Here is a 24,047-nt window from a genome sequence, read left to right as displayed (position 1 = left end):
CTGATCTATACTTCTCCTCCACGACTTTGTCTCTGACCTGTTTGGAGAGCTCCGTGGTCTTCATGTTGGTTGCTTAGTGGTGCAGTAGACTCTTCGGCCTTTCAACTGACGACATGTGATACATGTGATTGCTCACAAGGACCCTATTCAAATAATTATGTCACTTCTGAAGTTAAGGGGTAACTAAACGTTCAACAAATTTCTCACATGTCACGGTGACCTGTCATAAGTTTTGATTGGTGGGGGTCCGAACACTGAGAACCCCACCGATTGCTGAAATAAAGCGTCAGAAGTGCTCGTGTGAGCGCTGAGCCGCTTAGTTTCTGTTGAAATTTTTCTGGAAAGCCGATGAAGCGGTGTACGGGCTCATAGACTTTCTATTGAGTCCGTACACTGCTACATATATTTCTGGAAAAAGCCGAACAAACGAAGTGGCTCAGCGCTCACACGAGCACTTCTGCCTCTTTGTTTTAGTAATTTGGTGGGGGTCTCCGTATGACCTGTTTGAACTTTCAGTTACACTTTTTAATTTGGCTTGATCAGACCTTATTTAGGGGGTTTATAGCAGATGGCGTGAATACATATGCACTCACAACTTTTCCGTTTTGAAATTATTTCTTTTTAACTAGGTATTTTTTGTTTTTTCATTTTTCAATGTTACAATTTTTTAACTATTTTGCCAGGTCCTTTACATAAAATCAAATTTTAAAATCCATGTTGAGTCCAAATTTTAATGGAACAAAACAGGAAAACACCAAGGGGGGGGGGGGGGGGGGGTACACCTACCTCGATCATCCCAGTGTAGAACCTCTTTACGTTCCCCCAGAGAAAAAAACCTGACAAACGACATAAATATCAGATACTGAAGGCTTTAATCTCTATTATGACATGAAATCCTCTACTGTTACAGCAGAACATTTTACAAATCAATAACTCTGGGTTAGTGCAAAATGAAAGCATTACATCGTATTACCTATAGATACAGAACAATGTAATGCATATAGATGATATATATTTATCATGGAATCTCCCATCTGTATTAAAAATTCTAATAAAAATAAACACAATTTTTTTTTTTTGCATTTCTCTTTGTACAAGAAACGGTGGGTGTGGACCATGTATAAACCTTGAATAATGCATAGACCAATTTAAGGAATGCATCCCTGCTTTATTTTTGAGCTGCACATGTTGTTCTCTGGGGATTTAACCCTTGCTATACTAGATTTATGCAGCACATGGCTGGTATTGATTAGTGCATAGTCTATTTTGTAAGAGATTCAAAATTAATTGTGCAAAAATCCATGTAAGTGCTTTTTTATGAGGCTCGGGAGACAGTGGACCCAGTAATATGGAAGTGAGTTATTTCATTGTAACACATGAATGCTGCGGCAAGCACTGGACAGATAGGCCGATTCTTAAACAAAGGAATATAAATTTACAAATCCTCAAAAATCTGTTTCACCTTCTACTAAAAAGTGAATCTTTTCATTTGCAGGCACAGCAAAGCTTCACATTGCTGGATGCTAAAGGGCAAAGAGGAGAACACATCAGGAATACAGAGATTGTCCTGGAGAGTCTGTCTATACATTACCATATAGTAGTAGGAATGCACTTTAGGATATTGATGCTAGAAAATTTGCTAGAATGTCAATTTAAGGTCAACATCTAAATAAAGTATAAAATACCTAAATCCAATCATGTCTGTAATTCTAGATTTTTGGAGAAAAAGGTCGTTTTCTTACCACCCAAAAAGACTAGTAAATTGGGATGTAGATTGTAATCTAAATCCTTTGAAATCTAATCCTAAAAATCTGAATTGGCTGACAAGTAAAGACTTTCCTATAATAATAATATTATTATTTATATTATACAAAGGATTTACTTGTTTTTGCACTTGCTATGTTCACACGGGGTATTTTGCAGGAGGAATATCTGCCTCAAAATTCCATTTGGAAGTTTGAGGCAGATATTCCTCTCCCTGCACGCCGATTTTCGCGGTGATTTTCGTGCCGTTTTTCGCCCGCGGCCATTGAGCGCCGCGGGCATAAAACAGCGCGAAATACGCTTTCTCTGCCTCCCATTGAAGTCAATGGGAGGTCAGAGGCGGAAGCGCCCGAAGATAGGGCATATCGCTTCTTTTTCCCGCGAGTCAGTTTTACTGCTCGCGGGAAAAAGACGCCGACGCCTCCCATTGAAATCAATGGGAGGCATTTTCAGGCCGTTTTTGCCGAGTTTTGCGACGCGGTTTCCGCGTAAAAAAACTCGGCAAAATACCCCGTGTGAACATATGTTCACATAGTTTTTTTGCAGGCGGAATTTCTGCCTCAAAATTCAGTTTGGAAGCTTGAGGCAGATTTTCCTCTCCCTGCATGCCGATTTTTGCAGCATTTTTCGCCCGCGGCCATTGATGTTAATGGGAGGTCAGAGGCGTAAACGCCCGAAGATAGGGCATGTCGCTTCTTTTTCCCGCGAGGCGGTTTGACCGCACGCGGGAGAAGACCGCCCGCATTTTAGGGCCGTTTTTGACGATTTTTGCGGTGCGGTTTCCGCGTCAAAAAACTAGTCAAAAAAACTCAGTGTGAACCCAGCCTAACTTGCTGTATTTCCAAATTATCCTGATGGGTTTTTCATTAAAAAAGGGACATGGGCTCCGCAGTCTCCCAGAGCCCCTTTTTCATAAGATCGATTTGGGTCCCAGCTTGTGGAACCTCCACCAATGTTATCTCATGACCTGTTTCCATGAACAGTGGAAGGTGCACACACCCTTTACATTTTGGGTGGTTTTAGGCTCTGCTTGTTTAATATGTAGAATGAGGCCTCATGCACCAGATCCTATTATAGATCCATATTGTATGGATCTATAATATAGCACCTATAGAAACCAACATCCATTTTTGTAGTAAAGCGATAAGTTGCGATGTTGCCTTAGCCTTCTAGTCAATAAAAAGCGAGGGAGTACCAATAATTAAAAAAAAAAAAAAAAAAGGGGAAATCTGTATGTATCATAAAGCTAATCGATCTAGCAATCCACACGTTAAACTTTTTACTATTGCTGGGAAACGCAGAATCCAAATAATGCCGGAAAGTAAGGCCCTCGAGTTAAAACCTATTTTCCTTGTGATTACCATAGAACTAGAAATAATCTGTCATCTTGAAACTTTTCTTATAACTTTCTCGTAGTGAAGGCAGTAATACAACTCCTGACTATTCTGCTTCCTCCATTGTGAACCTCCTGCAATCTGAAATATTAATAAGCTGCTATAAATTGCCGGCAGATCATGCTGTATACGGGGCCCGGGGATTTTATGTTTTGGTAGATTCTCACCAGTCTTGTGCATATTCTGATTTGGCTACGGGTAAATTTCTTTGGGGGTTTGGTTATGTTGAAATGGGGGGGGGGGGGGGGCTGCGCTAAAGTGCTAGACTCTTGAAGAGCAGAAAGCCTTGACACACTCTCCAATCCGTGCTAATAAAATGGATTTGAAGCCTGTGTAAGGAGCTTGAATCCGAGCACGCTGCTCACATGCGTCTCCGGCTCTTAAATAAAATGTGCAAAGCACATGAATCATTTATGAGACAACGGGAATGAAAGGTGAAGTGTTGACAATAAAGGATTCGGATGTGTTGTATAGTCAGATTTTAAAATTGCTCTTGGCAAATGGGATCAAGATGTGTCAATACATTTGCCGCACTTCACACACCTAACATGCCCCGGTTGTCCATCTCCTTTGCACACGTAGCAATCCTTGTACAATGATAATGGCTGCCGGCTATCCCTGTGTATTGAATGTGTGAGCACCTTGTCTGTACAATCGGAGGATTTGGCTTTATGCCTTTCACCTTAAATTGGGATTTTGATTACAAAATTATTATCCATCTGGTCAATCATTCATTATGCTTATCGGAGATAGTTTGTGTATTCCATCTGAATTTTGTTTGGTAAGTTGTTCAGACACAAAGCCGATGGTAATAAATACCCTTTTGCCCAGAGATGTAGATGGAAGTTGTAGAGGCCCAATGTAAAAGCAGTAGGCCTTGCCCATGATGATTTCTAAAGGGGTTTTCCAACCCTTACACTAGTGACATCACTGGTCTTGGAGAATTTTATAGACTACTGGTCACATGTCCAGGGACGAACCGCCAACTTGGCATCCCCCTATTACTGCGTCACTACTTTTTGCCTAGAGACCCATACTATTGATTGCTAGCTCTATCACAATCCATTGTCTGTTACTTTAAAAGCTTCTAACCCGCAAAATGTTGTACTTTTTTGCACATTAGTAACAACAAATCTTTGTATCTTACCGCTGTGCGTTTTCCACTCCAAATCACCCTCTTCTGCATGTTCTAATGCTTTCTTTTCCCCAGCTGTCAGACACTTCCTAGATCGGTGACCACTTTATTATACATGTGATAGTGCAGATGCACCGAGATTTCATCCATGAATAGGAAGTAGTAATATGGTGCCTATCATTGATTTTAAAGAATAAATGTACTTTCCGAAAACTCTTGATCCGTCATAGCGCCATATCAGAAGTTTTGATCAGTAGTGATTCTGAGCGCTGAGACCCCCCCCCCCCCCATCACTGAAACAAAGGAGTAGAAGCGCTCTGCACCTTCGGCTGTGATCGGCCCCGCTCGCACTACTGATTGGTCGACCATTTGATGGCCGTTTTCTTTTTTTTTTTTAACTGATTTTTATATGGCCAGTTTAAGGAAGTTTTAACAAAATTTGTGCAACTTGTAAACCTGCTAAAGAAACCTAATGAGATAGATTTTGGACCTATCTTGTTTTGTTTCTCTGTGCCACAATCATTGGATTGAAAATGAATAAGGGAGATGTAGAGATAATTTAGCTTTTGGCTGGGCATGCTGGGACTTGTTGTTCCAATGCCTCTGGGGAGGGTCTGGATGCCTTCCTCTGATTTCTCATTGTGTTTCCAGGACATAAAATGAATTCCGTTGTATTAATGTATTATGTGCTAATTCACTGGGATTAAAAATAGAAGCGTTTTTACTGCACAGTCACAACATGATGTAAGGAGGGATTTAAGGGATGGGTGCAGTGTGCCGCTGGTTTTATTGCTGTGACACTATCCTGCTATCTGCAATGCATCATTCTCATGGTGTCTCGGGAAAAATTAACTCCTCGTTTATAATGTATCCTATCTATCCTGAAAATTTTGCATATATCCTAGAAATAATATAGTAAACGGTAAACGTTATACCTGTGTCCTATTCTCTTGATCTATCTATCCCAAAAATATTGCAGTCTTTTTCTATGATAAATTGAGTTCATGCCATTATTTTCCCCTAAAGCCATCATTTTATGTCATTTTGTTTAATTTGATTTAATCATACAAAATTCTCCCTCACCTGCATAAAATGTTCCATGAAAACAGGAACCAGAATAGATCTTTAAAGTTTTAGGGTTGACTCAAACATTTGCATGTGGGAGATGGACAGTAAATCCTATGGATGAGACTGGGAAGAGGCTGATTTACACCACAAAGGCTGCCCGATAGACATTAGTTGACAGAGGAAGCAGTTTTATGGCTCCGACAATGAAAGGCTATAGACAAGTGAGATTGGCATACGGTAGCAGCAAGACTAATGATTATTTAAAGAGTAGACCAATTCCATGATAAACATCCACCATATTTTTCTCAACTTCAAATTCAAGGCTTAGATGAATTGAACTGATGTAATACTGACTTAAAATGTCATTGAACCATATGGAGATGCCACAACTGATAACTGTTCCTCTCGACCCATGACGCGCATTCTATTTAAACAATTTCAAGGACCGTTCAATGTTTGTAATGCTTCGTTTCTATCATGTAGCAAATCCGTAATGTAGATCTGCTCCTTAAGTTCCTATTACAGGGACCAATGATCGGGCAAACGAGCGCTAATACGAACGCTCGTTCCTGATCATTGCCCTGTGTAAACAGGGCAACGATCAGCCGATGAACGAACAAAGAAGATCAGCTCGTTCATCGGCTTATCTGCTAGTTTATGTAATTAAATATTCTCGTAGGCAGCACATCTCAGTGTGTAAGCAGGGAGATTGTGACATGATAGAACTGTATGGGGACAAACGATCGTAGTAATGATCGCTCGTCCCTATACATAACCAAGCATTGCTCCTTGTAGACGGAGCAGACGAGCGCCGATCAATGAGCTGTCCTGTTAATCGGCGCTTGTTTTCACGGCTCAAATCTGTGTAATTGGACCTTTTAGGCTGTGTGATTGTAACATGCATTTTTTTTGTATCTACCAACAAAAAAAAACATGTTAAAAATGCAATAAAAACTTAGTGTTGACCCAGCCTTATGCTATTTTTTGCTGCAAAAATACCCTAGATTGCTTTTGTTATTTAGGGCAACACAACATTGTCTCCTGCACTAGTTATCACAAATGTCTCTAGTTGTATTTGAATTAGAAAACTGACTTATCACTTTTATAACTTTTTGTTTTTTAGGAATCCTGGAATTTATAAGTATAGCAGTGGGTCTAGTCAGCATTCGAGGTGTCGACAGTGGACTGTACCTAGGAATGAACGAGAAAGGGGAACTGTATGGATCGGTGAGTTCTTCACGTTTTTCCACTATCCCCAAATATATCTGACAATTTGTCATACACATTTCCAAAATACAAAACTCACCAAAGTGTAATCTGTTTTGATACATGATGAACAAAAAATTGTGATTGTGTGGGTATAACTCGGTTTCTTTTAAAAATAAGTTTGTTTTTTTTTGTTTTTTTTTGTACAACCTGTGAAAATTTGGGACGGATTGAAAGCAAAATCATGTCTAGATTTGAGGGGGTTGTCACCAGATTGTGCTGTTGGAGGAGTTAATGTGTGATAGATGTACAAAAGTCAGATGTGTGCTCAAAAACGAATTGAAACGCACAAGAATACACGGCATTGTAAGGAGACCACCATAAATCAAACCTGTCAGTCCCCCGCTGGTATCCTCCTGCATACAGATCTTCATTCATGTGCCTGATAATGTCCTAAGGGTGAGACAGCTTAAGGCCTGGTCAGAAAGGGAAGCAGAACTTGCATAATAAAGTAACCTGAGGGTTTTCAAAACAAAGTGTGTAAGGACAGCTCTACCCAGAACAACACAGAGCATTTAAGCAATACGCATCAGACATAACCTTTCTGTCAGAGGACACCGTGAGAGATCACACAGGCCTGCAGAAAAGGATTTGCAAACCTAGCACTCTCTACCCATCCCTCTATTGAATGGCCATGAATCCACGATTTTCAAAGAAAAAGGCCATATGCATAACAAAATTAATAAAAAAAATAGCACTATTTACGAATACAAAAATAATATATATGCTGAAGCAATGAAAAGGGAGTTATGTCTTAAGGGGTACATAGATGATGTACGTTTTCTAGATGATGAGTACATTTTTGAATAACCAAGCAAATAAAGATCAGGATTAACATTTTTGGACTATGTAATTTAATAGGTTAAAGATCTTTATATAATGACGCCAGCACATCGATCAGCTGATCGCCGCAGGTACAGCCCTCCAACACAGAATTCTAAGCTGTTATTGCCTGGGAAACTAGAGCTGACCGTACATTTGCAGTATAACATGCCGGCCATTCAAATGAATTACTGACCACGTGATACACGTTTTGCGCTGGCTCCCTGCTCTGGCTAGTAGAGAGTGTGTCCGTATATGGCGTCCATATGCCCTAAAGAGGAATCTGAACAGCTATTGTCGTAATGTCAACCTCTTTAAATCAGAGCCACACAAAAACAATCTAGTTTTGGGCCAAGCCCTATTAAGACATAATGCCATGTTAAGTACAGTCCACTGAAAGTGACTGATTCTTTATTCATGACGTACTTGCCGCAAGCCGTACAGTCAACATTCGCCATTCACCGGTTCCATCAGACCACCTTAGTATTATATTACATTTAAAACCGGTTCATCTTTGGTGGCACCAGAGTGAATTTATGCTTGCGTAGTAGGGGATTGCAGATATATCCGTTGCCTAATATACTTCTGTTTTCGGAATCTCTCCCTTTTTATGAGTGGGAGCAACAATGAACATATGGGGGAAATAGAGGGCAGCCTGCTGTTTAGGGTGTCCATCTATCAGCCACGTTGGAGAGTGGCTACAAAGAGTGTCTCTCTCTCTCTGGAGGAACCGACGTGTCCATGCATTACATTGACAGCATATATGGTTCAGTAGGCACTGTGTAATACTTAACTTGCCCTGTGGTGGTGTTGCAAGAGAATTTAACACTTGCTATTAGGTTCTAATGCAGATTACAGCTGATCGCTGCGGGTCCCATTCAACATTTTTGGCTTATTCATCCACAAACCACAATCAAGTTCCATCTCTGTGGGCAATGGATAAAGATCAAATATTTGAAGTGTGTTTCCACATTTCATTCTATGGGAACCCATAGACTTGCGCATTCATCTCCACATATGTGAATGATATGTGTTAACTTGTACTTGAGAACAGTAGTTTTCACACTCCGATGTGAATACTCAACAAATCACTTAGATTCTGCCATGCACATTGTGTGAATATAACATTGCCAAACAATGAGAAATACATAGGTGTTGGCTACTACAAAGAGCAGTTAACACATTTGTGTAGAAGGTAATGACGAGGAAATGATTGCAGTGCATAGACCAATTTCCTGCCACATTTATTTTACGTGTTTACTGTTTGGTGTGACAGGAGGTTTATTTTTGTGTAGGTTGGAATTTTAATAGTTTGCTATAAGGAATGCCTTTCTTTTACAAAGCATCTCACTGGTTAACCTTGCTGCTTTTCAGCAATGGGCCCAAGTGTTTGAACTCTACAAAGCCATCCTCTCCATTGAGTTTGCATGTTCACATGGACTTCCATCAGATACTGATGAAGCATTACACTGTGTCCATTAAAGTCCATGTAATGCACCTCCATGTCCTCCGTGTCCCCAGTGGATCTGGCTCAGAGAGTAAGAGGCCCCAAGCCGAAGACCTCCTTTTTATTATGTTCATATGCCCTGATCGGGCATATGGGAAGGAGTTATCTTCATGAGACATCCTCTTTAGCCAGTGTATGAACCTAAGGCACGCTCGGGGCTGACAGAAACCTCCGGTGGAGCAGAAGGACAGACTTTAGGGTGGATAATATGTGCCGAGCCTCCATAAACTCCAGTATCATCCAATATAACATAATAATAGATGGCGATGAATAGCATCTTTGCTGGTTAAGTAGTAGAGTCCTTGACCTAGGCTCAGAAGGGTCAAGCTACTCCTCTGGTGATTTTTTTTTCTCAATGTTTAAAAAATGTATTTAAATAACTGTGAATGCAGTTACCCTAAAAGCGGGTCTGTCCTGTATACTAATCTACTAGAATTTTCTAAAATATAACAAAAGAAATAAAAATGTTAACGCTCTAAAGTTGGCAAAAACATACAGATATGCCAACAATGGTTATGAAAGGAGCGCTATGCTGCTAAATCATTTGACATTAGGGATGTGTCAATATTTCTAGTCTAGGAAGAGGCCTAGTAATTTCAAGCATCTCCTCAATGTTCCAAATTCTAAACAATGACTATATTGTGACACAGGAAACAAAATTAAACGTTCCATTGTCTTAGCCGGCAAAGTTCTGCTTGTCACAAAATGCAAAAAAATATATAAATACATTTTTTCTTTTCCCACCCATGTGTTTATAACTTAGAACTGCCAACAACCACAGAATCCATAAAACACATTGTTCGAATAAAGTCACTGCATAATAAAATGTATTTAGTAATGCGTGTAACTGTGTTTTACGCCTCTTATTTTTGGTTTGTGGAGTGATTTTTAGGAGAGTTAGTTGTGGGTAAATAAAATGTTCACTGCTAAATTATAAATTCACGTACAAGTTCACTTTGTTATATCAGAAATGGGTAAAAAGAGCATTCCCTCTAATCTTCCAGAAATTGGACACCCAAGTGTCCCATATAATGTCTCACGTACTCCTAAATGGGTCTGAGGGCCTGGAGTGCTGGGACATGCTTGAGATCTTTAGATTATTCGTATTCTCTCAACCAAGATGTTACTAGTGCTGTAAAGCCAGCAAGGGGTGGAAAAGGGCTCGTCGGTGAAGGGTTATCACTTCCAGTGAGTGTTTAGAAGGAGAAGCATGTAGATATTACAGGGGCACTATGGTTGGCATTGTGGCTGTCGGTCTACTATTTTTTTCCCAAACACAGTACACCCTAGTCTATGGTTTATGTCTGGTATTTAAAAAAAAAAAATATAGTAGACTTTTTTTTTTTTCTAATCCTGGACAACTCATTTAAATCTTCTAAACTTGGAAGGTTAACAATTTCTATTCTATATCCTTTATCAGAATTGCTCGCTTTACGAACGAGTTTTAATGTTCAGGCAAGGAAATTGTTATTACCCCCTTCTGCAGACAGTCTATTTTATGGCAGTGGCCCAGGGGTCCCCCTGCCACATAAAACACCAGTATTACAAATGGCATCAGGTAGGTGGCAGGCCCTATTACAGATTTTACATTTGGGGCACAGGAGCTTCAAGTTACGCCTCTGCGAACAATTCTGATTACAACATTTTATACTAGTGATTTGCTGCTTATGCAATTCCCTAATTCTAACTACATTAGGGAATTGTTGTTTAAGCGACTATCTCATATCTGCAAAGCAGCTGCACATTAACACCGTTTTGATCAGTTTTTCTAGAAGACCGTTATAGGAGTTCGGTTATTAACCAGCCTTATAGAATAAAACCTGCTGCTGTTTTATATAACAGAATTTTTATATTTCTTTTGTGGTTTATAAAGTGGGGGTGGGGGGTGAGCTCTTTGTTTGCCTTCCAAGCACTGTACATGTCACTCCCAGTTAAGAGATTCCACTGGTGATATTAAATAATGCATTTTACCATCCATGCAGATAAATAATTAAAAGTCTGAAATAGCCCACTGATCAGTACATATTATAAAAGCCTTCGGAGCACCAATCATTAAGGATCCCATACAGCCTCCCAGAATGTAAATATGGCTGGTTCTGGATGAAACCATCATTTTATCTATGATTAATTTATTATTGGGGACCGTGTCTGTAAGGAGTTCAGACGGTGCCTTTTAGCTTAAATTTTAAAATCTGTGGAGCATTTTAAGGTGTCTCCAAGACCAATTATGTCTGTGGCACAATGTTTTTTATAGTTTTGTAGAACATGATGATGTAAGAACAATAATATAAAAATTATAATAACCAGATTACCTCCGCCTGAACCTGAAAATGTACCGGATATGCTTTTAATTATTACTATTATATTGCAACTTCTGTTTATACAAAAGTATTCAGCATTACTGGAAGGTCATATAAAATTAAAGGTACCCTGTCACCATTTTCTGACACAAAATTGCAATCCTGGCATTATACCAGACAGTAATAGGTTTCTAAGTATACTCCTGTCCTGACCGTCTCTTGCAGCATAAAGAATAAAATAAAGTTATACATAAGCACGCGCTGTCTGTTATTTACTGGTGAACAGTCATGTGGGCGGTCCGGGTCTCCGGAGAAGTCATGCTGTCCCTAAATGCTTTAGTTAGCCAACAGGGTGGAGCTAGCTTGCCTGCTACTGATGCTGACCAATCAGCGCAAGGCAGCTTGAGGGTAGTTCACACCCTGTTGGCTAATTACAGCAAAGTAGAATATAGGAAACCAAAACAGGGGGCCAGGGGGAAGAAAACCTAAAATAAAAAACTAAATTACATTATCTTGACCATCCAAAAAACAAGTTCCAGACATCAACATTTTTAAACCGTTAAATGTCAAATTGAATTAATTTTACTGTGTATGTGTACATACAATATAATTATATACTGTGACTTAAAGGTCAAGATCCGTGCATCCGCAAATCACTTTGCATCCAAAGTGAAGTCATATACTGTGATTAATGTGGTCGTATTCACTAATAGAGCTGTGGATAATGTGGTCATGTGATGTCACCTTTGCCTGAGGAGGAACAGGGCAGACAAAAAAAAGATTTTCAAATACACTATTACAGCCTTCCGAGTTAAAGGGGGGGGGGGGGGGCGGGGTGTGCGCCTATTTCAGGAACCTAATCTATTAGCCAAAGCAGAGAATGGCTTAAAAATGGCAATTATTCTCTCTGGAGGACCTGGCACGTATGTGCATTACACAGACAACCCATTGATTTCAATGGGCACCATGCAGTGCTTAATTTTCCCTGTTGGGGTGCTGCAGAGGAATGAAATACTTGCTGCTAGGAGATTACTGCTGATCACTGTGGATGGTGATTCTAATGTTTGCTAAAAAAAATTCTAGAAAAATCTGGTAGTTCACATCAGTTTTTTGGCGGTCTTTATTCGAGAAAATTGTCTTCAATTTTGTAGTAAAAGATTTGATGTTTTTTAAAAATTCTCAGCGAGGCTAATTATAAGGTACATCTCTCAAATTCCCATTTAATGGTTCTATTTGAATCTTCTGTGAGCCAAAAGTTTTAATTTTTTTTTATAATTTTGCTTCTAAAGTCATATACACCTGTACATTATAGAGGCAAACAACATAATCATGAAATAGTTACTGAACTTGTATATGAATTCCCCTTTTTGCATCTTACGCAGTAACTGTTCAATATTTATTGACTGGAAAGACACAGCCGCATGAATTAAATCTCATGCTGTAGAATGATATTTGTATGCAGTTGACAGACATTATATTTTGTAGGAAACAAAATTTCTATAGATGAGCGCTCACCAATCTTTTCTGGCTTGTGAGCAGCTTTTAAATATGAGAGGTGTTATTGAGCCACACTGGGTATTAAAAGGGATAGTCCATTAAAGAAATGACCATGGGTCATACCCTAGTACTACTTGCCAATGGTATGGTTTTGACCTTGATGCCAAGTTTCAGTAATATTATGACATCCCTGGTGTGACTAGGGCACAATAGTATTTATATCTGCCCCTAGCTGAGGAGCCACATGCTGGTGTCCTAAAAGCCACGTGTGGCTCCCAAGTCACTGGTTGGGGAACATTGTTATAGATGTCTCTATATCACATGACACTGTTCCTGATTTAGGGCAATTGGTGTTTTTGTGGCAGCTACATGCGGGCATTGGTTACATGTGTACAGAGCCCCCCTTCCTTCATTATACATGTCATAGACCAAACTGACTTAACTGATAAAATGTCACACATGGTTGTCCTATAAAGAGCTCCATATGTATTAGGGCCTCTAAACAAAATTCATTTTTAAACATGATGATAAAAGATTATATTAGGGAGCTGGAGAAAAATCTTCTCAATATAATGTTCTTATAGAAAATGAAATGGATTTCACGCCAGATGTATGTATGGCATATTTTGGGGCTTTGACCCCTGGCACCCCCGCCAATCAATAAAATGACGCGTTCAGTTTAACTAAACACAATTTGGTTTATTGAAGGCCTTGTCTCCTGAGTAGAGACCATAACGACCTTTTTTTTTTTTTAAAGAGGACTTGTTACCGGCCCAAAAAACTGCAGCTGACATCTGTTATATTGCTGGTGCCTCACAGATTCTGGTGATTTTTTTTTTTTTTTTTTTGTTTCATTTTTTTTTCTCCTAGCGTGCACTGTTCCTGAAATATTAAAGAGGCTCTGTCACCACATTATAAGTGCCATATCTCCTACATAAGGAGATGGACGCTGTAATGTAGGTGACAGTGATGCTTTTTATTTAGAAAAACGATCTATTTTCACCACTTTATTAGCGATTTTAGCTTTATGCTAATGAGTTTCTTAATGCCCAAGTGGGCGTGTTTTTACTTTCGACCAGGTGGGCGTTGTACAGAGGAGTGTATGACGCTAACCAATCCGCGTCATGTACTCCTTTCCATTCATTTACACAGCAGCATCGCGTTCTTACTAGAACACTATGTGCAGCCACATACACAGACATTAACGTTAATCAATGTCCTGATAATGGATATACATGACCTCCAGCCTGGACGTCATGTGTATTCAGAATCCTGACACTTCTGAATCTTTTCTGTGAGATTTCCAGCAAGGGAAACGAAATCTCGTTTACATCGTAATCTCGCGAGATTACGCCTGGCTTGCTGGAATCTCACAGAAAAGATTCAGAAGTGTCAGGATTCTGAATACACATGACGTCCAGGCTGGAGGTCATGTATAGTCATTATCAGGACAGTTGATTAACGTTAATGTCTGTGTATGTAGCTGCACATCGTGTTCTAGTAAGAACACAATGCTGCTGTGTATATTAATGGAGAGGAGTGCATGACGCTGATTGGTCACTGATTGGTCAGCGTAATACACTCCTCTGTACAACGCCCACTTGGTCGAAAGTAAAAACACACCCAGTTGGGCATTAAGAAACTCATTAGCATAAAGCTAAAAATCGCTAACAAAGTGGCTTAAAATAGATAGTTTTTCTAAATAAAAAGCATTACTGTCACCTACATTATAGCGCCGATCTCCTTATATAGGAGATAGGGCACTTATAATGTGGTGACAGAGCCTCTTTAAGTGCTGTTAATTTTGGTGCCCAATATGCAAATGAGGCCTTTGACTTTCAAGTGGGCTGTTACCCTTGGCAACGGAGTGGTGTTAACCCCCCACTTGACAGGCAAAGGCCTCATTTGACTATTGGGCACCAAAACTAATGGCACCAATATCTGAGAAACAGTGGGGGCAAGAAGAAGAAAAAAAGGCGCCAGAATCTATGAGACACCGACAATCTGAGATGTCATCTGTAATTTTTTTGCCAATTGACAGGTCCACTTTGAGGGAATTTTAAAGGGGTTGTTCAGGATTTTAGAAATATGGATGCTTTTTTTTTTTTTTTTTTTAAAAACAAAACAAAACAGCGCCACGTCCAAAGGGTGTGTGTGTGTGTGTGTGTGTGTGTGTGTGTGTGTGTGTGTGTGTGTGTTTTCTATTGATTCATTCTAAAACAACGGAAACCATTAGCAACGTTTTCGTCACCATTGAGATCAAAGGTGATGCAAACGGAAGCTGAGTTTTCAGTTTGCCACTCCGTTGTGGAGTTCCCCCGACGGAATCCCTCAACGGAAAGACAACCCTGATGTGAACAGGCCCTTAGCTGTACAGCTTCTATTGAAGCTCCTATACGGCATACAGGAGCTTTGGAAACCAAGCTCTAGGCTTTGTGATTATCCTGACCATTTAGGCACGAATCACTGAAGGTCCATGCTACAAGACCTTAGCCTTCTTTCCTCCGTGTTAACTAAATATATTGAGAATAAGTTCAGCTTGGTAAGCCCTACCTTAATTTAATGGGAGCTACACTAGTACTGATAAAAAATTGTTACCTTTGAAACCCAGAGACACTTTTTAAAGGGGTATTCCACTGCATATATAATAAGTTTTAAATAGGTGGGGGTATGGCCACTGGGGCTCCCCGATCTCTAGAAGTCTTGTGCATGGTTGAATTCTACTCCATATAACACCTCATGACTGTGGTCATTCTGTTGGGGAGGGATGAGGATGGGGACTAGGAATCGGTGTGGGCCTCACCGTTTGGACCACCACTGCTCTAACATCTCATCTAGTGGATAGGTAATAAATTTAATCCGCTGGAACAAATTTTGGAAATCTAGGACTGAGTTGAATAGAGGAAACAGCCAAAATGCATTATTGTATTACAATTACACTGCTTTAACACATTCTCTCCTTTTTTGATGGCAAAGAGAAGAATTGCAAGGAGATTTTACAAAATTGGTGGAAGATGTCGTGTGAACTTGAGTTCTTACAATCATCTGGGGCATTTTTTAACACCATACAATTCCAGCGTGATCATCATGTCATGCTATTTACGACCAGATTTTATATAACTTTTTCTGTAGAAAAAAAATACTGAACGTCTGTTCTTGTTTATTTCTTACAGGAGAAGTTGACCCAAGAGTGTGTATTTCGAGAGCAATTTGAAGAAAACTGGTACAACACGTATTCATCTAACCTCTATAAATACGTGGACACTGGACGTCGATACTATGTAGCATTGAATAAAGATGGGACTCCTAGAGAAGGGAGTAGGACTAAACGGCATCAGAAATTTACACATTTTTTACCTAGACCTGTGGACCCAGAAAAAGTTCCTGAACTTTATAAAGATATACTAAGCCAAAGTTGACAAAGACGTTTATTTCACTCGAGCCCTTAAAAAAAAAAGTAACCACTATATTAAATCAAAAAGGTTTCACCGATGGGTTCTTATTGGTTAGCTGGGTCATCACATCAGCTGCACTGTTGCCAAACTTTGTCGCATGCATAATATATGATGGAGGCTTGGATGGAACATGCTAATTCTGTTCTGCACTTAAAGGATTGTCCTCCTGGAGGAAAGGCTGTGCCCATGAGTGCTTGATCTATTACAAGGCAAAGAGTTAAAAAAATATAGAAGCAAAGCAAGAAGGAATGAGGCCTGATGCATGCTGGGAAAATAGACATGCTTTTTACATTTTTGATCACCCCTTAATTCATCATATATCAGCATAGCTGCCATACTTCGGTTCATCAAGATTTTTGGCTGAAGGCCTGCTCAAGTTGTATGCTCATTTACAAAGGCATGGATGGGTGCAGTCTTACTTTAAAAAAAATGAATATTCAGTTAATTGTTTGTTGGGGTGCCATCCCAATGAGCATAAATCTAAGACCTCTTAGAAAAGAAAAAAAAATGGATTGAAAAAAAAAAAAAAAAGAAACAAAAATTTAAAAATACTGTACAAAAAACAAACTTAAATTTATTTATAGAAATTCCAAAGGCAACATTATATTTATTTTATATATTTATTTATTATATAGAGTTTATTTTTAATGAAATATGTACAGGCCAGATAGGCATTTTCGAAGCTTTAGGCTCTGTAAGCATTATCTGTTAAAGGCTATTATGAACCTGTGGTAAATTCATGCAAGTTTATTATTAAGGTGCATGGATTAAAATGGGAAAAAAATATATAAAAAACAATAATGACCCTCTAGGTGACAATCTACTTTGTGCCCATTACTCTTAAGTATAACCACCTTATGCAACATCCTACCGACTTTCTCAATGACTGTAAAACAGCTGGTCATTAAATAACTCCTTAAATACCCTTTCGAGGCCTGTGATCTGCTGGTTTAGAGTCATGGAATAATTCTGTATGGTCTTGGTGTTAATTTTTTATGTGTGTACATCATAGACAAGCTGTGAGTTGTACAAATACTGTGCAAATCCAAGTCTGCACTTTTTTTATTTTATTTTTATTCATTATTTTTTTTTTTGTTTTTATTCCACATTTTTTTGTTTTTGAAGACTGGAATTTATTTATTTTATTTAACTTTTTTTTCTCTTGTTTTACCTACCAGCATGGAATAGCTTGTTTTGCATTGCAGGCCTACCCTGTGCTGAGAGCTCTACCTGTCAACCCTTTCGTGTTCACTTTCACCACTGTTTAAAGTCGTTTCTTAAATCCAAAAACCATACCAGGCTTCCAATTTTTATGCTGTAACCTTAAAGGTTTTGTCCTTTCCAATTGTTCCAACATCTTCAAACAACCCTGCTGCAGAAAGGCACCTAAGGTTTACTCTATATGCATATATATATATATAATCTACCTGTTTATTACATATTATGGAACAGATGGTAAATTATTTTTATTTTTTAGAAAATGTCCAGGAGCTTGATATAATCATGTTTTGTCATAGTTAAAGGCTCTGTACAGTAAAATAAAATGTAGGTGCCTTTTTTTTCACACCGCTCTATAATAATGGCTATTGGGACTAATGGATATAATACAGCAGCTGCCGATAGTCCCAGATGTTCGCTAAAGCTTGAATAACATGTGGTGGTTATTAAAATGCAAGACCCAGGTTAACAGGATAACTCTTGTACGTAAACATGTTTATATGTGCACATAGTATCTTCTACCTGAAAATGCTGCCTTCCTAGGGGTCAATGTAACATCTGTCTATTGAAATTGCTTTCTGTCATAAAACATTAGCACCCTATTTTTTTTTTCTTCGAAAACCTTGCAAAATGAACCTAATAAATCTTTACGAATAACGACAAGGGGAAAAGTATTATACTTTTTTTATTTATTTTATTTTTTACTCTTTGGTTTTGTGTTTCAAAAATTGTCTGCACATCACAAATTCTGGATCCTTCATAGGCAAGTTTGAAATGTGTGGTACGTTTTGAAAAGAAAAAAATATTGTAATATTTTTTAAGCAATAAGCATAGAAATAAATATTTATTTAAAAGTGTTCTGAAATGTGTAATTGGACACACCGTTATATATATTTTTTCTTCTTTCCGAGTAGGTACACATGCATTGCACAAACTCTTATATTAGGACTTTCAAAAATAACACATTGTGTTTGGGAGATGCATCTTCCCATATGTAGTTTTTTTTAAATAAAAAAGTGGATCGGCTCTTGGCACAAGGAAGGGGGGGGGGGGAGAGGGAGTAATGTTCCTTACCATTTTCTAAGGAAATGTTTCCTCTCTCCCTTATTTCAAGATCCAATCCTCCTTTTCCTGGAAAAATGATAAGAGACCTGATCTCAAGAACATGATGTGCCGTTGGCCAAAAAACGCTTTTTGGGTCATATGGGAAAGATCTACTGATTGTACGAACAGGTGGAATTGCTACATCTTTTGGGGCACTGTTCGCACAGTCTCGTCCATCATCTGACCAAATTTAGATAACCCAAGGTTCTTCGGTGTTTTATCAGAATTGCAGTATGAATTGGAGCTGGATGGTCCCTTAAAAAAAAAAATCTGAAGCCTGAAAATTTTTGCTAATTAATACACACTTGTGTGATATTCCAGAAGAAGGCTGCACAGTTGTTCAAAGAGTACCATCTACTGCGGCAAATTAAAACTGGTTATTTGAACCCCTGACACACTTTTCCCATACGCATCTTATGTCTGATAATAGGGCTATGGAAATATATAAATATCTATAATAGAATATACTAAAAATGCGGCAAACACTTAGATCAGAATCATTTACATGACGTGAGTTCCCTAATAAAACTATTTGTAACACTAGAACATATTTCCATTGGTTCGAGAAAATCATTCTGTTGCAGCAAAATTGCAGAATTATTGTTAGAAACGCTAACTGTTGAATTATGAAAAGAGGGGCAAGTGGCAGACCAATGAAATGGGTAAATAAAGGATGCAAAGTTGAAGGGGAGACAGACCCAAAGTACACCATAAGTGTAATCACAAGAAGGCCGTCCGCATCGTAATAGATTAGAACATTTTGATCAGGGGGCATAACATGAAGCACGTGGGTCTCGATGCAAAATTTGTAACGGAGCCCCCTCACAATTATCGCACATCATTTATAGTAATCGTCTACTCACATAGAGCAGGGGGACTTTTTGGGCCGCCTCAGGTTCCAGGGCCCGGAAATGACCACAACCTCGGCACACTCTAAAGTTGCGTCCTTGGTTTGACCCAATCACCGGAGTCTTTTTTTTTTTTTTTTTTTTTTAAGAAGTTGGGTCCAAATGTTGCCTATTATCAGAAACCTAAATGTCTATAAATAAAACATTTTTCCTTCAAAATTATGATGTTGTTCTTGTGATTACGTTTATGGAGAGAGATTCTGCCATGATGTTTTTCTGTGAACTGCACTTTGGGCATCATGTATGAGAAAAAATGGAGTAAGTTAGGTAAAGGTATAATAATGGCCTGTAGGCCAGGATCACATACAGAGTTTTAATGCAGTTTGTGGCTCTGTTTTTTTTAGCCACACACACAGAGGAAAGACTTTTATAAAAACTTTTGCATCCTCTCCTACGAGCCAAAAACTGCCCCAATACGGCATGTGTCATCCTGGACGTATATTTCTATTTCTGTACACATTTTATAAAAACATTCAACCCATTAAAATTGTATTGGGAGAGGACCAAGTGCCTGATTCTTATGCACACAAAATGAACATTGACATTGACCCACATTTATTAAAACTGGTGTCTTAAACTAATGTAGTGAATTGCGCAAAACACATTTAAATGCGCACATTTTAGTTTTCCTAAGGTCAGAATGCTTTGAGCAGGCATAGATTGGCGCCAAAATTTGTGCACTTTTATGGCTTCAGTATTAAGAAATTTGTCTAACACTAGTAGGCCACGCTTATGTTCCACTTTTCGTAGTACGTTTCAAAAGTTTTGAGTGCTGTAAAAAGTCGCAAATTTTTGCACAAAAAATTGTGTGCCACAATTTGATATTTTTCGGCTCCATTTTGCCAAAAACTGGTGTAAACTGATTTATAAATGAGGGCCAAGTGGGTGAGAATTATAAAAAAACAAAAACCCTCTCTTTGCCTATAGCTAACAATCGCACCACAGCTTTTATTTTTTCACAGCACTATAATAAATGAAAGGTGCACTGTGATTGGGTGCGAAGGGAAATAAAGACCATTTTGATGAATATCCGCCATAGGGCATGACCACACGTGGCGGATTTCCTCCGCAACTGTCCGCATCAATGCCGCACAGAATCTGCTTTGCAGATTCTGCTGCGGATCTGCACAAAATGTGCAGTAAATTGATGCGGACTAGCTGCTGCGGACTGCGGTAAAAGTACTTCCCTTCTCCCTATCAGTGCAGGATAGAGAGAAGGGACAGCACTTTCCCTTGTGAAAGTCAAAGAAATTCATACTTACCGGCCGTTGTCTTGGTGACGCGTCCCTCTTTCGGCATCCAGCCCGACCTCCCTGGATGACGCGGCAGTATATGTGACCGCTGCAGCCTGTGCTTGGCCTGTGATTGGCTGCAGCCGTCACTTAGACTGAAACGTCATCCTGGGAGGCCGGACTGGAGACAGAAGCAGGGAGTTCTCGGTAAGTATGAACTTATATTTTTTTACAGGTTGCTGTATATTGGGATCGGTAGTCACTGTCCCGGGTGCAGAAACAGTTACTGCCGATCGCTTAACTCTTTCAGCACCCTGGACAGTGACTATTTACAGACGTCTCCTAGCAACGCTCCCGTCATTACGGGAGCCCCATTGACTTCCTCAGTCTGGCTGTAGACCTAGAAATACATCGGTCCAGCCAGAATGAAGAAATGTCAAGTTAAAAAAGCAAGACGCATCCGCAGCACACATAACATGTGCATGACAGCTGCGGACTTCATTGCGGAAATTAGAATCTCCATTGAAGTCAATGGAGAAATTCCGCCATGAGTCCGCCACTGCTCCGCAACAGACAGAGCATGCTGCGGACACCAAATTCCGCTCCGCAGCCTATGCTCCGCAGCAGAATTTTACGCATCGTCTAAACGAACACTGCTAAATTAAAGTGGAAGTCAATGGACAAACGGCTCCGCTGCGGATTAACGCTGCGGAGTGTCCGCAGCGGAATTTAAGTGAAATTCCGCCACGTGTGAACCCAGCCATAGTATGCACTGACAACTCTGATCAAATAATAGAAACCACGTTCAACTAAAGATGGCTTCGGCTTGGTGCAACATTTTAATAAAATATATTTTATGTAACTTATATATTTTAGTGTAGAACATATTTTATAAGATATACATGATGCACGTGTTTCAATGCTAGGTAATTGTACCAGTGGCGTAACTACCGCCGTAGCAGCAGTAGCGGCTGATACGGGGCCCGCGGCATGAAGGGGCCCGTGTCGCTCACCGGCACGGGCCCCCACCATGGCCGGCGGCTCCGCTAGCAGCCGCTATGGCTGCTACAGCGCGACACCACTGAACAGTACGGCAGAGCAGGGAGGTATCTCCCCGCTCTGCCATTAAATAAGAGACATGTATCCCCTATCCACAGGATAGGGGATACATGTGTGATCGCTGGCAATGATAGGGAGAACGGGGGACTGAAAGTCCCCTGAAGTTCTCCATCACAAACCTCAGACTTCCGGGGTCTGTGTCGACAGCTCCGGAGAAATGAATGGAGCGCCGGTCCCGCTTGTGCGCATGCGTGACCAGCGCTCCTTTCATTTTTAGTGAGCTGCGCAGATGCCGGAAGTCAGAGGTTAGTCATGGAGAACTTCAGGGGGACTTTCAGTCCCCCGTTCTCCCTATCGCTGCCAGCGATCACACATGTCTCCCCTATCCTGTGGATAGGGGATACATGTCTTTTATTAGGACACACTGTAGGTCGCATTTTTTTGGGAGGAGGGACGCTGTATGGCGTTCCCTACAGGGGGGACGCTGTATGGCGTTCCCTACAGGGGAGACGCTGTATGGCGTTCCCTACAGGGGGGGGACGCTTTATGGCGTTCCCTACAGGGGGGGGAACGCTGTATGGCGTTCCCTACAGTCCCCCCTCTAGATAACGCCATACAGTCCCCCCTCTAGATAGCGCCATACAGCCCCCCTGTAGATAGCGCCATACAGCCTCCCCCTGTAGATAGTGCCATACAGCCGCCCCCTGTAGGGAACGCCATACAGTACCCCCCCTATAGGGAACGCCATTCAGTCCCCCCCTGTAGGGAACGCCATACAGTGACACCCCCTCCTGTAGGGAACGCATACAGTCCCCCCTGTAGATAATGCCATACAGCCCCCCCGTAGATAACGCCATACAGCCCCCTCTGTAGATAGCGCCATACAGCCCCCTCTGTAGATATCTACAGGGGGGCTGTATGGCGTTATCAAAAGGGGGGTTTGTAAAAAAAGACACTATCTACAAGGGGGGGGGGGGGGGTTGTGTGACACCCGGGGGAGGGGGGGGGCCCCCAGTCTTTCCTAGTTACGCCCCTGACTTGTACCAAATAATATCATGACACTCTTGAGGCATGCCCAGGTAGAAAAAAAACGTTTATATGCTGGATTGTTTCAATTTTTTATACAATTACCAACGTTCACAACATATAGAAAGAGTGACTATAAGTAGATGGAAATAATAAGTAAAAAAACAGATAACTTGTTACCATCCACTTATACACGTTTAGCCAAGTTCACACAATGCGGTTTTAGTGCACTTTAGTTTTGTAGCCAAAAACAGGAGTAAATCCTAAATGTAGGAAAAATATTCAGAGAAGCTTTAGGCCTAGTCCACACAGAGGAATTTGCAGGCAGAGGTGGAACCATGTCAAGAAAGAACATGCCGCTTTTTTCAAGCGAGTGGCTAAAAGCCGCCATGGGAAAAAAAACGCCTCTGCCTCCAATTGAAATCAATGGGACGCGGTTCCGGATGTTTTTTGGCGCGGATTCAGATGCGGTTTCCACGTCAAAATCAGCACCAAAAAACTCTGCCCTTAGACTTCTATTTTTTTTTTTTAATCTAGTCCTGGTTTGGGCACTATAAGCACGGCTTAGCTTTATTCTCTTTTTTTTATTTTTATTATCCCTGCCTAAGTTCTTATTTACACGAGCGTAGTTCACGTCCGTGATACACGTGCGAAAATCACGCGCGGCGCACGGACCTATGTAAGGCAATGGGGACATTCAGACATTCCGTGTTTTTCACGCAGCGTGTGTCCGCTGAGTGAAACTCACGACATGTCCTAAACTTCAGCGTTTTTTGCGCATCACGCATTGAAGTCAATGGGTGCGTGAAAATCACGCGCAGCACATGGACGCACTTCCGTGTGCTGCGCATGATTCGCGCAACCGTAGATCAAGAAATTAAGGGAAAAATAAAACCACCTCCTTCATTTCTTTTTCTAAACCTCAAAACCACGTGTCCTAAGGATGGCATATGCGTGAAAATCACGCAGCCACGCACCAAAACTGACGACACACGGAACTGCAACGCGCAAAAATGTGGCATTGCAAAACGCACATGTTTGTGTGAATTTCGCCTAAGGCTTAATGGTGACATGCGTTTGCCTGCGAGTCACTGTAAAATTTAGGGATGACTGTGCCACATCTTCAATGTTTCCCTTCACCAAAAAGTGGTTTTGCGACTATTGCAAAAGGTCCCACCAAGGCGCGTTCACTGGTTTACAGTGAATTGTGGGTAGCCTTGTGTCGCTGGAAGACCTGAGGCTACCTCATGTCCCTGAACAAAAGTTGTGCCGCTATGGCTTATTTAATGCAT

At 40.4% G+C, this 24,047-nt stretch overlaps 1 protein-coding gene across 1 annotated transcript in view; it reads left to right on the top strand.

Annotated features, from left to right (window-relative positions):
- The window catches only part of FGF9 (fibroblast growth factor 9), a 46,698-nt gene extending 28,456 nt beyond the window's left edge, over nt 1-18,242 (top strand). Inside the window, exons 2-3 of the mRNA XM_075850006.1 lie at nt 6,485-6,588; nt 15,927-18,242. Of these exons, the coding sequence (XP_075706121.1) occupies nt 6,485-6,588; nt 15,927-16,172 (350 nt within the window). The 3' untranslated portion in view covers nt 16,173-18,242. The remainder of the gene's footprint in view (nt 1-6,484; nt 6,589-15,926) is intronic.
- Nucleotides 18,243-24,047: the final 5,805 nt, after the last annotated feature.

This window comes from Rhinoderma darwinii, chromosome 2, assembly GCF_050947455.1.
Source record: "Rhinoderma darwinii isolate aRhiDar2 chromosome 2, aRhiDar2.hap1, whole genome shotgun sequence".
NCBI classification, from domain to species: domain Eukaryota; kingdom Metazoa; phylum Chordata; class Amphibia; order Anura; family Rhinodermatidae; genus Rhinoderma; species Rhinoderma darwinii.
Note: the sequence above shows the minus strand (reverse complement) of the source record. Positions and strands in the feature narration are given on the sequence as shown.